General features: G+C 30.5%; 1 protein-coding gene across 1 annotated transcript; it reads left to right on the top strand.

Moving 5' to 3' along the window:
* Positions 1-4,624: 4,624 nt before the first annotated feature.
* LOC136986545 (protein phosphatase inhibitor 2-like) lies at positions 4,625-15,986 on the top strand. Its single transcript, XM_067284104.1, has 4 exons — positions 4,625-4,762; positions 7,414-7,596; positions 12,120-12,199; positions 14,244-15,986. The coding sequence occupies exons 1-4, from the start codon at positions 4,668-4,670 to the stop codon at positions 14,420-14,422; spliced, it is 537 nt and encodes a 178-aa protein (XP_067140205.1). The 5' UTR covers positions 4,625-4,667; the 3' UTR covers positions 14,423-15,986.
* Positions 15,987-16,723: the final 737 nt, after the last annotated feature.

Here is a 16,723-nt window from a genome sequence, read left to right as displayed (position 1 = left end):
CACGTTTGTAAAAACTAAATAGGGATCACTTTCCCATGAAAGTCTCTCCGGAAGATCGCCCACGTATCGCATTGCCACAACCAAAATAAATCTAACCCCTTTTTACTTAGTTTGAGTAATGTGTGGGAAGAAAAGATAAGCGTTACACCCAAAATGTCTGAAATTTCTCTTCCTAAGTTCTCCCAGTTTAAAGGGATAAGAAACCTTTTAGGCTTCCGAATTTTCTACTCTGCCTCAGCCATCCACTCTTGCTCAACCCAATTAATTCCAATTTCATACAATGTCCCGACTGTTTTAAACAGTTCAGGTTAGTCGTCAGAGACAAGCATTATTTCGTGTTTTCGAATTGGTTTTTCAACTCTATCAAAGGCTTTATCTGGAAGTTTGAACTTTTACCTACTTCTTTCCCATAAAGGGTCCTGATCCCATGCGGGGAAGAAGTAGGGGAAAGTAAGATTGTAAATGCATACCATTATAGATAACCTGGAAAGAATTCTTACTTTGACTAAGGCTTTGACTAAATGGCCTCACATGCTTTATAACTACGTTTCCATTACTTTTTTAAAATTCTTTCTGCCCTGTGGGCACTAAGTGGGCTTCTTTTAGCAAGCCCATTATAGGTTCGGCCAGGCCCGAAATCGGGTTGGTGAGAAACGGGGCCCGACATATCCGGACGGACCACCACCCGAAAAATTCCTGAGGATTTTTTCGATCCGTCCAGATTAAAACACGGGTCCTCTAGAGTAGTAGGTGCCACCTTGATCACTCGGCAGTCCGGGCGTCTACATTCCCATTACTATACGATGATAAAGTATTTAAAATAATTATTATTTTACAATAAAGCCAAATAATTTTTGGATTACACCGAGCTATATTTAATGCTAGTAATTACTAATTAAATGTGAAGTAATTTGACCAGAGGCAGACTTTAGGCAATAAATTTAATAATGAAATTAATATATAAAATTTCATATACAGTATTAATTTCATTATAATCATTAAATTTTTATGCACAGCTTTTACGCAAAATTAACTATTAATTTCTATTATTTACAAATAATTCTGGCACTTAACACTATTCTACCAATATATATCGAGAGCATTGCGATAGAAAAGAACTTCAATATGTCTGATCTTCACTGATTTCCTTTAAGCAAACTTTCGAATCCAAATTATTCGGGTCCTAATAGTCTAATATTACTAAGTTGTTTTTGAATCGCCTTTCCAAGGTCTACACGATAAAAATTTGAGCATGCTGTAGTTTCTTAGTTTGCGTACAACATACATTTCAAACAAATGGCAAAACGTCACCATGGGTATAGGTCACATCACTGGTTCAAATATGAATGAAACTGGTCTGAAAAGATGCGCAATAAGTCGAATCGAGTGACGTCATTCCTCAAATTTTGAATAGCCTCAACGATTCCTGATATATTTGTATATTTATCAAACAAATCAAATTTTTACGCAAATTTTTGTCACACTGTACAGTTCAACTTGTTTGAAACTTGTGCAGATGAAAAATTGGTGCAAACACAATTTTATGACGCTCTATTCGATATTGAAGATATAGACGTTAGACCTCAAAATGGTACCTGATACGTCTTGTTTTAGAAAGACATTGGGGCTTGTTAGCTTGGCATTTTTATGATCTGCTGATAACCGAATATGCTATTTCAATCCCTTTAGAAAGCTCTTTACAATGTGTATTTAGTGAAATTATTCGATTTAGTTATAGGTACGTACTTATTCAATTAGTCAAAAATTTTGTAAACATTTACGTTGTACCCTAGGGCAGAAAAAAATTCACATGTGCAATAGTAATGTAACTTTATAGGAATGATGCCCAAAAACTTTCCTAGGTGGCGTTGTGTTTTGATATTGGTCTTAGTCCCTATTTTGCAACTATCATATTTGGTAAAATACATATTGTGAATAGCTCACTGTTGAACGAATATAAATGTCCTTAAGCTGAAATGCTCTTAAATTAGCTATATTGTAGCTCAATTCTGTGTTGCAATCATTTAGTCACTTTATCTGATTAGAACAAAAATGTACAATTTTCTAAACCCCATCCTTCGAAGTCGTTAAGTTTGACTTTGCTTTGTTCAAATGAAAATATTCGCTCGAATGAAAACGTAGAATGTTTTCGTGGAAAATGTACTTAAACATGCAAAAATTTAGGACTATAAGTTTTCAATAAGAGAAATGCTTTAGAGTTGGCGATGAAAAATATGTAAACGAAGCTCTCAAAGTGCCCAATGATTTATCGCTTCCAGTCTAGTTTACGATCAGGAATCATCTGTGTAGCAATGTGCACCTGAATGGGCAACTGAACCGAATTGGGATAGTTGGAAAAATCATTTGTTTGGACCAACTTTTTTATCAATATTGCATAAGTTTTGGGCAAACGGAACTCTACAGTATATATAATATTTGTATGAAAATTTGATTGGTTCGATAAATATGCAAATACTCGAGAATCGTTGAGGATATTCAAAATCTGAGAAACGACGTCATTCCATTCGACATATTGCGTATCTTTTGAGATCAGTTCTCATCAACATTTGAGCCAGTGATGTTTTACCATTTGTTTGAAATGCGTATTACATGCAAATTAAGGATGCGACTATGCAGACGCGAGCGAAATAAATTTTCGAGTGAGCGAGAATATGTGGCGAGAAGCGATAAATATCAAACCCCGTCAGATATGGGCGACAACCAGAAATTCGCTCACGCCGGCGAGATTTCTCGCTTTTCGCATGTTTTCCTTTGCGAGAACTATATCTCTCGCAACCTCTCGCTCGCTAATAAATTCGCGTCTGCATAGTCGCACCCTAAATAGCTACAATAGAACCGAGTAAATTTTTATCGCTGGAGACTTGTAGACCTTGGAAAGGCATTTCTAAAACAACTTGGTCAATATTAGCAATGCCAAAATTAATTTCTGTATTTGTAACTAATAGAAATTGTGTCATTTTAGATTTTTCATCTATTAATTTCTATCAGTTACAAATACAGAAATTAATAGATGAAAAATCTAAAATAACACAAATGAAAACATGTACAGAATATATACTTCGATACAAACGAAGAACAATCGATTTTATCAATTTTAATTGTAATATTTTGATGTAGTGAACCAAATCCCAAATGTTTTCGAATTTTTCAAAAAAAAGAAAAAAAAATTATTGCGGTACAAACGAAAAATTTTACGGAACAATCTAGTACAGTGGAATTTGTTTTTAGTTGTTGCAAATATTTGGGGGGCAATTTTCCGTGCTAGTGATACCAATGATTACGATACGAATACGCCATTTTCTGTCGCTACAAGAGGGTGCGAGTTGACGTTCAATGTGGCACAAGCTTTTAGCTGCAGAAATACATTGACTGAGACCGACCGTAGCGCCTCTAGCGAAATCTTAACCAAGAATAACCATCACCTGTTAACACAAAAAATTGGGAAAGAAGCTGTTTTACATATAAAAAAATATAATTATAACATGCCAGGATGAGGTTCATACAGTACAAATTAAAATACGTAGAAGCAGTGGTGATATTCGAAATAGTTAACAAAGGGTTCGCTAGCAGAAAATTTTTCCCTGACAATCACCGACAAACGAAATGGAAGTTTTGGCTAGAAATAAATACAATACCTTTTCTTGCGATATATCTAATAATCAGTGGCGTATTTGGAACGTAACGAGCCCTGGGCGAAGACCAGGTAACAATAGTATTTTACTGTTGTCGACCTTTTTTTTTCTTTTGTTTTTTTTTAAGGCAGAGAAATTCTTCACCGCAAAATGGCACTCCTCGTTATACACAGATGTCATCATCTCTCGAGATTCATTATCCTTTTTCTTTCGCTGTCCATAGCCCGACACGTGTTCCACAGCCATCTTGTATTATCTCACGCGCGTGAGATTGTGGGATCTCTCTTATGACTGGATTTAGTTTCAAGAACTCTCTTGAATCGATTGCGATTAAACCTCGTTTCGGTCGAGATTGAAACGGTCGAGAGAGATCGCACCAAGACGTAGTCCCCGACCTTGCTCACAATCTAGATTGAAATGCTCGATGCGAACGGGGTATAAGGCTCTAGTTTAGTAGTATTACAGAGTATAATACGTATATTTTAATATATTTAAAAAAAAAAAAAAAAAAAAACCACTGAGAAATGTTCCGTGTGTTTAACAAGGTTCGGGAAACTGAAAATTTTACCAACGGGTTCGGGCGAACCCGTGCGAACCCGCTGAATATCACCACTGCGTAGAAGTATCACAAAATGTCTCTTCTTTTAAATCTTGACGTTCTTTTCGAATATTTTTTTATAATTATATTTTTTAATTTGTAAATGAAATTTAATGATTGTGCCGAAAATTTGGGAATATTTTAACCGTAGTTCACATATTGAGGCGGAAGAGTATCCTAAAAAAGGAAGGTCGACTCTGTCAAAGGGAGCGAAAATTCCTATACTTACAATGTGTGTTCTTAAAAGTTTTTAAAGAAAAACATTAAACTTTTTGCATAAAATATTTTTGCATAATCCAGAAAATGACAAATAACGGAAAAAAGCGCAACTTCCGTTATAATTAGTAATATATAAATTCTGAATAACAGATGGCGCCACTTTAGAATATCAAAGAAATGGCCGATGAAAACTATTAATGGTTTTCGAAGTTACTATAATGGCAGAAAAGAAACCAAGAAAGAGTATTTTGAAAACTTCGTCTAGTTTTGATCAAACTGAAGCTTCGAAGAAGTCAGTATTGAATTTATACTTTTTTTATTAACAAGTTTTTTTATTCATATATAAATATAAATGTAAAATATGAATTAATATAAATTAATTATATATACAAAAACAATTCAATTTCACAGTAATTATGGGTAATACATTTAATTTTTTAGTGTAATGATATGAAAATAATTAAATGAAATGAAACTAAATATATTGATTTTTTTTTTTAGTTATCATCTGTCAAATTACTTGTGACATTTCTTCATTAATGAAGTACTCATTTTTATTCTAATCAATTTGCTTATTTGAATGAGTAATAATATATTTCTTTTTTTTATTGCAGCCAGCAGAATTTTCATCGTTTCAATCAAATATTTTAAATCTTTCCACAGCTGGTTATACATTAGTAAATAACACTGACAAAACCTTTAAAAATACGCCAGCAAGTATACTTTAATATAAATATGCTTTCGATCCTAATAGTATCTGCTTTGGGTCAAAATGTTCAATAGAATTAGAATGCTAAAAGAGCAATTTAAAATTTTTAAAATCACTGGAAAGATTAATATTAGAACAAGTATAAAAATCACATCTATGTGTTAACATTAACACTAAAAATTAACATTAAAATTTAACGAATATATTTGTTACAAATCTTAATGGAAGTAGCTGATTTTAATTTTTTATTAATGTTGTCTGGATCGTCAAAAAAGGACTGCCAAGCGTGTTCGTCTCCTCCTTAAAGTTGATACATTCCCCCTTTAGTTTGGCTTTACAAATTTCAAGAGCTTCCAAAATTTTAATCTGATTGGTGTGAAACTACAACAGGGCCAGTCTAATGGGACTGGCCTGCTGTAGTTTAGCTTCCACACCAGTTTCAGAAGCATATATTACTAGGGCAGTGGTCTGCTTTTTGTTTTGTATATAATCGTATTTATGTTCTGCCGGCCGTTCTATCGAACATTTTGACCTGAAGCAGGTCCTATTAGGATCAAAAGTGCTTTGTCATAGCGTATTTATATTAAGGTATATTTGCTGATATATTTTTGAAGGGTGTTGATGTTATTTATTTGAATGAAATAAATATGAAAATGAATGAGGTGGTGTAAATTAACAAATTTATTTCAAATACTTCCATTGGTAGTTTTATTATCGGCTTATTTGGGAATATAATCTAATTCCTGAAGAAGTTTATATTAAAAAACAATAAAAGTACTTGAAATAAATTTATTATTATAACATCTGAAAAATATAATTTGAGATTTGCAGTGTGTAGTTAACTGAGTTTGTTAATTATGCATATTAACACATAATAAATCTGTTCAGTTTTAGAGGTTTGGATAAGCTAAGCAAAAGAGTAAGATCACTTTTAAGATTTATTTTAAACCTATATTTAGTATGAAATATAGCTTTAAAATAGCAAAGCATATTAAAGGTGATTGAAAAGTATTAACATTTGTTTTATTTGTTCACTATTGGTAAAAATCTTACTTTGAATAAATTATTATTTATTTTTATTTGAAGTCTTTTTCTGTTAATATGTTTTTTAGTTTAATGTAACAAGTTATAAATCAATAATATACTTACATTTAAATACAAACAATTGAAAATAATAGATTGATCTCTCATAGGTTATCTTTTCTGCATTATTTGAAACAATTTAGTAATGTGATAAGTGCTAAAATTATATTTATTTTTTATATCTTTCTTACAATTAATATAAACAATAATAAATTTAAAAACTTATTTTTCAAATAACAATGGTACGATAAATTACACACATTTAAAACCTTAAAATTTCAGTAAATAACTGTAATAGACAAACGTTTTCAATTTTAATGTTAGATTGAAAAGGTTTGTATATTAAAGTTATTTACTGAAATTTTACGGTTTTAAAGGTGTTTAATTTATTGTTTATTATGTATCCAGTTTTACATAAAAGAAAAAGAATTTAACAATTGTACTTTTCAGAGCTAATTCTTTAAATAAAATATTACATTGTGTTCTGTATTAAAATATTAATATCACAATGATGGCTGTGAAGATAACATTGAAAGAACAGAATATACAATATCAAATACTATGTCTTGACATTGCATTTAATATTTTATGTTCTGTTTTGTCTTTTGGAAAGTAATTTACAAACTGAACTCACACTCAGCAGAAAGAATAATTACTAAAATCATTACCAAACACCTTTGGCTGCTGAGATACACTAATGTTTTCAGCATAATGCATCCTCAGGTGAGCAGTCAGTCTCAGCAGCCAAAAATGTTTAGTAATGATTTTAGTAATTAATTTACAACTGAATTGTTCTGTTTCATAAAGAAATATATGAAAATGCTCTATTAGTAGATTAATTTCAATGCAAATTGATCAGATCAATTACATCAACTTTATTTTAAATTGACAATAATGATGAAGAATTATAAGATGGCTATATTGAATTGATGTACTGTACTTTAATGAAATCATATTTTATACATTATTATCTAGTTAAAAATTTAAGTAACTTTATTTTAAATTTTAAAGAAGAGAATACTAATATTTTAAGACTAACTGAACTTAATTTTTGAATTATTGAAAAGCTAAATAAAGAAATAGTTTTACTTTTTATTTAATAAATAATAATTTTTAAAATTCTTATTTTATGAATTTTTTATTTTGAATAGTGCTATTAATAAGCCAATTAAATGGGATGAAATGAATATTTTACAAACATTGCATCCTTTGGATAAAGATTATGGATACATGAAAGTAGATGAACCTAAAACACCATTTAGTTATTATGATGATAGTGTTGATCTTTCAGATCAGGAAGCTGAAACACTTGATCCTGAATTGTTAGCAAGAAAGTAAGTGATAAATAAATTTTTTCAGAATTAAGTGAATGAAGCAATAATTAGAAATAATTTTTATAATATTAGCTAGAAAGTTTCCTTTGTTGAAAATCATTAAGCAAGTTGAAAGTATTAAGTTCAGAGATTTCAAGTTAAAAATAAATTACAATAGTTATTTTACTATAATGATAAAATAAAATAACAGCTCCTAAAGGTATTGATAGAATATTGTTAATTTTTTTGTTTCTCAATATTGATAAGTAGAATATTTTGCAAGATTATTGCAGATTTGAGGGAGAATGTAATAAATATACAACAAAATTTGCAAAATGTTGATGATGACAGTAGCTTTTATTCTAAAACTAAGTTTAATTCACTTTTCATATCATTTCTGGCATTATCAGTAATGAAGTTTCAGGGATTATAAGTATACTTTTTCATATAAATAAAAAATATAATAATAACTAAATAATTCAATTATTGTCTGCTAAAGATAAAAAATTTTAAAATTTCTTTTGATAAATTAAAACCAACAACTGTAGTGCCTTTGACCGGTGTGCTTCTCTCCTCTTTCTCTGTAAAACGCAAACGTTTTCGAACCTCGTTGGTTCTTCCTCAGGCGTAACGGAATTCTGTTCTACAAAATTTAAATATCCCGTCGAAGTTGACCGTTGATTTAGAAAAATTTGCATTCTGGAACGCTGTTGTGTGCAGCCGATGTCGTCATATTAGACTTGCGCGATGTGAGTATAGCGCTACGTCAGGGATCTGTTGAGAAAGGCTTCCCAAGCCGATGATAAGATGACCTTTTTAAAATTGATGCAGTGCGTGTTACTGCGGGTGTTGAATAAGATGTATATAGCTTCAAGCCATTTGAGGTGATCTTGTCGAAACGTGGGGTGAATGATTGCGGCACGGGTGAAAAAAGGCTCTATTTCTGGATCGGATGAATAGACTGCTAGGGCGGTGTTTTGTCTATGGTGTAATATGTCCACTTTGTGCTCCTTGATCCTCGTCTGTATGTTGCGTTTGGTGGATCCGATGTAGATGGTTTCGCTGTTATCTCTGTGGTCGGCGATGGGTATAGAGTATATTCCCGGAAGTCTGTTTTTATCTGGAGCGTCTTTTCCGTTCCTAAGCCACTCGAAAATCGTTGGGCATCTCCTGAAAGCTAAGCGGATATCCTTTTTCTTCGCTATTTGGTAGTATATGGTCTTCAGTGCCGGATTGTAGGTGATTGGTATATATTTAGGTGGGGAACCATTGGAAGGAGGGGTGTGGGTGGAAAGAAGCCGTAGTGCCTCAAAGTTGTTTTTGCGTGCAATGTTGTGATATCCGTGTTGTTTAGCTATATTCTTGATGTGCCGCATTTCCGAGTTGAAGGCAGCTTGTGAGGAGGAATGGGTGAGTGCCCTTTTGAGTAACGCCTTAAAGGCTGCCATCTTGTACTGCGGAGGATCACAGGAGAATGCTGGTATATATAGAGGTTCGGTAGATGGTTTGTGATCTGCTTTAACTGCTGCACACCTGATCTGCTTTAACTCGTTCTTTAAATTCAACGGCATTACGTACCAACAACAACGGGGTGTACCTATGGGAAGCCCAGTCGCAGGAGACCTCTGTGAGCTTGTGGTCAGAAAACTGGAATCAGAAGTCATTTCTTCTCAACGCTCACATATCCTCCTTTACCAAAGGTATATTGATGATATCCTTATATTATGGAAGGACATCCCAAATATCCGAGCCTTAGTGGACACCTTCAACGACAACCCATATGGATTAACACTAGAACTGGATCCAAGCCCACCATACCCAAGCACACTTCTTGGACATTTACATCACCGTAGAAGGATCTTCCATCAATACGCAAGTCTATCACAAACCATCTACCGAACCTCTATATATACCAGCATTCTCCTGTGATCCTCCGCAGTACAAGATGGCAGCCTTTAAGGCGTTACTCAAAAGGGCACTCACCCATTCCTCCTCACAAGCTGCCTTCAACTCGGAAATGCGGCACATCAAGAATATAGCTAAACAACACGGATATCACAACATTGCACGCAAAAACAACTTTGAGGCACTACGGCTTCTTTCCACCCACACCCCTCCTTCCAATGGTTCCCCACCTAAATATATACCAATCACCTACAATCCGGCACTGAAGACCATATACTACCAAATAGCGAAGAAAAAGGATATCCGCTTAGCTTTCAGGAGATGCCCAACGATTTTCAAGTGGCTTAGGAACGGAAAAGACGCTCCAGATAAAAACAGACTTCCGGGAATATACTCTATACCCATCGCCGACCACAGAGATAACAGCGAAACCATCTACATCGGATCCACCAAACGCAACATACAGACGAGGATCAAGGAGCACAAAGTGGACATATTACACCATAGACAAAACACCGCCCTAGCAGTCTATTCATCCGATCCAGAAATAGAGCCTTTTTTCACCCGTGCCGCAATCATTCACCCCACGTTTCGACAAGATCACCTCAAATGGCTTGAAGCTATATACATCTTATTCAACACCCGCAGTAACACGCACTGCATCAATTTTAAAAAGGGTCATCTTATCATCGGCTTGGGAAGCCTTTCTCAACAGATCCCTGACGTAGCGCTATACTCACATCGCGCAAGTCTAATATGACGACATCGGCTGCACGCAACAGCGTTCCAGAATGCAAATTTTTCTAAATCAACGGTCAACTTCGACGGGATATTTAAATTTTGTAGAACAGAATTCCGTTACGCCTGAGGAAGAACCAACGAGGTTCGAAAACGTTTGCGTTTTACAGAGAAAGAGGAGAGAAGCACACCGGTCAAAGGCACTACAGTTGTTGGTTTTAATTTATTTTCACTCCGGTGTTGTTTCTTTATATATTTTGTCTAATTTCTTTTGACTTTGTTTATATTTTCTGTAATTAATTTTATTAATTTTTATGTTAGTTGAAGATTGCTAACTAACTATATAAAAATGTCTTCTTAAAAAGTTATTTAGCAATTTACAATCTTTCTAAATTATCTAATTATATATTATGACAAGCTTAAACTTTGATTTTAATATTCAAAATCCATAAATATATATTTTCCAAAGAAAAATTACAAAATAATTAAGAAACACCCAGATGGTTGAATGGTTAAAGTGTCTACTTATCACTTAGCCATCTGAGCAGTAGGCTGACATCTTAATTTCTTTTCCATTTAAGCTTTTCCAATAAAGCTTAACTGTTTTTTTTTTTTTGTTCCATGAATAAATCGTGACATATTGAAAAATCCAGGAATTTTTCAGGGAGCGATCAGTCCCAGATGCATTGGATCCTGTTTCTCATCATCTGGAAGCCCCATTGTGTCTCTGACTGAACCTGTAATGGGCTTGATTAAAAGACCCTCTTAGTGCCTATAGGGCAGAAAGAGTAAAAAAAAATTTTCTGGGAGGATAATATTTACTTGTTAAAATTATATTTCATAATTGTTTTAGAACTTTATCCATTATCATGCATTAACTTTAAATAATAATAATAACAATAATTAAAATTTCAGTTTTTTTTCTGTAATTCTAAAAATAATAACATTTTATGATAAATTTTGGATCAAGGATGAATTTATTTATATTACTTTTAGATGATGAGATCATTTTTAAAAATTAAACATATTTTAGGTAAATAGAATATGAAGTAATTTGGAAAATGATAGAAAGCAATTCACTATAAGTTTTGCACACAAAATTATGTAGGATGAAATGAAATGAAAGACAAAAATATTAATAGTTTTACTTTTAATATTGAATTATTTATAAGGTTAGGAAATTTCAACAGCAATTTTTAATGCCAAGAACATTTTGACTTATAATCATGCATTTTTTTTAACTATAATGATATCTGGTTACAGATTCACACACACTACAGAATTATTAGTTAATTTAGTAATATTAGCAGCAACACTGCCTTAGAATGTGTGTGCAAACATTTATCTTGTTCACTTTGAAAATTAAAAAACCAAATCATATACAAGTTAGTTAATATTTGTGATATGTCAGTACAGTATATGCATTCAAATTGCTGTTAAGTTTTATTTCAAATGTTAGAATTTCCCATTCAGAAAAGTTAGAGCTTATTCCTCTTGGAAAGCAAAGCAATTGCTTATAAATCTTATTTATATTAAAATCAAATCATGGCTAGCAGTATTTACATTAAAATGTATAATTAAAATTTACTGAAGCTATAAAATTATCTTCTTATTCCATCATTACAAACACCAAGAAGACAATTTTGTAGCTTCAGTAAATTTTATTTATATATTTTAACCTTGTGTATAATTTTAAAAAATATCAGAAAATATGTTTTTCTTATTGTATTCTGGATATAAAAAATAGCATGCTTATTGTCTATATTTTTGTGCTTAAGTTAGATAAATATGTAAAACTTTCTTTTAAAATTTTAATCTTTTTTTTTGTATATGATTTTAATTAAAAAATAAATTATTTTAATTTTCTATTTTATTAAAATTTGTATTATCATTTATTTTAGGATAAATTTATCTAAAGAGTCACCAAGAAAATGTTCAGATGATAAAAATAATGAAGTTGAGGAGAGTTTGGGAGATAGAGGTAAAAACTTTGAGAAAATAAGTATAGCAAATAGTTTTTTTTAACATATTTTGTGAAAAAAGCATTTTACTTCTAGTCTTTTTAAATAAATTGATTTAGTTATCTATTTTTCACAAGTAAATATATAGATTTCACATATATGAATTCTGTTTAAGTAACTTGATTTTAGAAAGATTTTTAACAAATCTTATATCTGTGGACTAACATATGAAGAAAAATGTTTTTGTACAAGATCCTCCAATTAAATACTTTTATTAATCTATATAAATTACATTGCATGCATCTTTATTTTTATAAAGATTATGAATATCATCTAAAGTAATTTTGTAATTGTAATAAATTTAAAGTAACAAAATTTATTACTTATTTCAAAATTTTTATTGTATTTTATGTCTAATTCATTTGATTCATAACAATGTTTGTCTTGTTAGTACTTAATTTTAATTTTCATAAACTGATATGAATATTTTAAATGGTAAAAATGAAGTCATATTCAAGTTAATGGACAAGTTTGTTGGATGTTTAATTCTAAAACATATCAAGAAAAGTAGCTAGTTTGAAATTAATATTTTAATTATAGAAGCAGTTAGTTTATTTTAATGCAATATGTCATAATTATTTGGAATTGAGATCTTACTTAAAAAATAAATTATTTTTTAAACTAAGTCATGATGATTTTTAAAAATAATTCAATAAATCTTTGTAACATATTATATAATATGTTAAGTCATACTTCAGATTTGTGATGTATTTTATTAAAATATAGAAATAAGAGAGGTACGGAGACATATGCAAATAACTGATACTAATAAATTTCTGTAAATGAGTCCAGTCATAAAAAGGATTGTTTTAGAAATTTTCCCTAAATAGTGTTTTGATTGTGTAAAAAATTTTTCTGAGATAGCAGTTTTATCAATAATGCCATCAAGACATCATTTGCCAGATGAATTGCAGTAGAGAGCCATTGGAAGACTATAGACAAGTTAATGTCAGATAGATGTAGCACAATGGCTGTTTGTTGGTCCTTCTCTTGTGCACAATCTGTGTATGCAATTTCAGAATATACATTTAACTTTTCAAAAATACAGCAAAGGAAGACCTAGAGTTAAAACCACTGTTGATAATTGTTATCTTTATATCTTTATAGCAAGGAACAACAAATCCACCCCATATAGCTATCTGTCTTAGCTGCAGCTATAGGTATGCTGGTATTTGCTTCTACTATGTGCAGATGATTTTACTGAGATCTGTATGCTTTGTGACTAGCAGTTGTATTCCTCTTATTCCCATAATAGAAGAGAACATTTGAATTGAGATGCATTGCAGAATGATTCAAAGTGTGCTCCTATATGAAAAAAACAAGGGACATGGTACCAACCCTCTAACATCCATGAAAGGGAGATGTATGATGGAGGTAACAGTATGATTTAGAATGGTATCTCATTAGACATACACATGCACACAGATCTCTATATGCTTCTAAGAGGAATTATGACTAGAGATGAAATCCTGGACTCCATTGTTTGCCCTTTATGCAGGTGCAATAGGAAATACATTTATCCTATAAAATGATGATCATTAAGCAAGTTTGATAGCTCAATAGCTTTAGATAGACATTGTATGGATTAGCCAACACTAACTCTAACCTTAACCTCGTAGAACATGTGTGATGCTCTTGGAAGATACATTGCTGCCCTCAATCCTCCACTGGACAATCCTCCTTCAGGACTGGTAAGAGCTTTGGAAGAATAATGGTCTTTACTACCTACTGAGCTGCTAGACACTATTTTCAATTTTCTTACTTTACCCTTTGATCTGGATCTGTATACATCACTTTTTGTAAGAAATAAATGTTTCACATACATTTCATTCTTCCTTTAATGCAGAATTTGACAGTTTTTCACCAAATTTCATGCATTTTCCTAATTATTTCATAAGTAAAGTAATTTTTCTTTTTTTTTTCCTTAATTATGAAAATTAATGTATTTGATTTGATTACTGTTAAAATATAAATGTACTGATTTAAAATCTTCTTTGAAAATAGTTAAATCCAAAGTATTTGAATATAAAAGAAAACTTCATTATAATGAATATTATGCTGTGAAGCTTGCAAGAAAACTCATGGCAGAAGAGGATGATGATGACGACGATGATTCTGATTCTGATGAAGATGAAATTAATAATTCAGATAAGAATCAAATAAATAATCAGTATAGCATATGATGTCATTTTCATTGTTCAAATTATATGCAAGAAATTATTTATATTTCAGTTTTAAAAATTCTTGCTATACTGATACACAGTATTCTTCCTATGGAAATCATATTTAGTCATAGAATTAAACAGTTGAAATATATTTAAAAAATTAATTGCTCATAAATATCAAAATCATATATCATAAAAAATAAATAAATTTTATTTTAATAACATTTATTTATTTTTAATATATTAAAGTCATTTTTAATTGTTATTATTTATTATTATACATAAGAATCAGTATTATAAATTATTATATATTAGGTATAATTCTGTTAATAGTTTTTGTTATTGTTTATGGTTAGAAATATAATAAATTTGATCTCATTAAAGTAGCTAAAATATTATTAATGTTGTAATTTTTTGTTAATAAAGATTAACCACTTCAACCAGACTATAGTAAGGACTTTTATGATAGTTTACATAAGTTATTATGCAAATTCCAGATGATGATTATAAAATTTATATGTAATTTTACATTTCATCATTTAAAATTTATATATATTATTAAAGCTCGAAATAATTCATTCATTCCATAACCAGAAATTCTATATACTGTAATATATTTTCAAAATTTATTTAGAAAAATTCATATATTAAAAAAAAAATGAATTTAGTTCATTGTTGAATATCATGAGTAAAAACTTCATTAAAAAAAATAAAATTGTTCATCCATTCCAGTTTTGTACAATATATTCTGGGAATGAACTAAATTTATTTAAATGATTGGGTGGTTAATCATAAAGACCAAATTTTATTTTATTATTGAATATATTTCTTATAAAATTAACTAATTGTGGTGATAAATATAAATTTATAAAACTTTGTTGTGATGTTTAATATGTATAAAATATATGTTAATGTTGATCCTTATTAGTTATAGTTGCAAATATAAGCATATGTTTTTTAATTGTTGAAATCTATAAAATGTATTTACTCCTTTTAATGTAGTTTCTTCTGAATATATTTTGAATTAGAAAAATTAGTCTTGTTAAATCACCCAGTTTTAAATTTATTTATTTATTGTTAACAATTTAAATGAATAAAAAATGTATTTGTTAGTTATTTACATTTATTACTTAAAGTTCAATTTAATATAAAATTTTTTGTGAGAGAGTATATTTTAAATTATAATTTGTTATCAAAATTAAAATCTTTATTACTTTTGCTATAGATTATATTATATATAGAAGTTTATAAATATATTAGTAAAATGTAATTGAATTTTATAAAGATAATATGTATATATTGGAAAACAAAAGTAATGTTATAATTTTGGCAATGAAGATAACTGGGTGATTAAGTAAATGCTTTATTAGAGGTGCTAAAAATTATCAATTCTATGCATGCTAGAAATAAAATTGTATATAGTATATTGTCCAGCAGTTGAAATCTATACCATCCTGTTAGTAAGTCTACCAATGTAAGTTTATTCAATTTGGCAATAATTTTGTTTTCACAGAAGAAAATAGAATATTCTGTATATAAACTGTACAGAAATCTAATAAAGAGAAAAATCTTTTACTATTGATACTGAGTTATTCATTTTTAATGATGATATGAGACAATTAGATATTAATCTATAAATATACTGTATATTTGTACAAAGAAGACACCTGGTAAAAGATTCCAGGTGAACATTAACAGACAATTCTGTTATTTCTTGAACCTGTGGTTACAACAGCTTCTTTGGTAACACGATTAACTGAATATAACTATTTTTTCTTATTCTTTATCAAAATAAAAATATTTATTAAAAATACAATAAGACCCCGCTTAATGCTGCCTCGTTTAATGCTGATTCGATATAACGTAGTCTGCTCGAAACCTAAAAAAAAAGCTTGAAATTTACGCTGATTTCAAATTAACATGTATTTTACTGATTTGTATATAATAAGATTATTCCTGAACACGAACCAATCAGCAAAAGGTGGCAATTCGTTGTAGTGCTGTACTTTCCCTAAATCTGTTTGGTGCAATTTTGGAAAAAATATAACATCATGGATGCCATAGGCAATATCGATTTCACTTGGCAAGAATTAACTGATAAATGCATGAATGGAGTGTGGAAGAAGTTATGGCTTAAGGTATCCAAGAAGAGTCAACGAGAAAAGCCTATCACTGTATCGTTAGATTGACCTAATTTGGTCAACCTAATCGATACAGCAGGACTAGATGTATACAAGCAGGATATTGAGGAGTTACTGAAGGTTTCTGGTGAAAGCCTTACCTACGACGACCTTCAAGAACTGGCAGTACAAGGAACTC

This window comes from Centruroides vittatus, unplaced genomic scaffold (assembly GCF_030686945.1).
Source record: "Centruroides vittatus isolate TY-2023 unplaced genomic scaffold, ASM3068694v2 scaffold_1152, whole genome shotgun sequence".
NCBI classification, from domain to species: domain Eukaryota; kingdom Metazoa; phylum Arthropoda; class Arachnida; order Scorpiones; family Buthidae; genus Centruroides; species Centruroides vittatus.
Note: the sequence above shows the minus strand (reverse complement) of the source record. Positions and strands in the feature narration are given on the sequence as shown.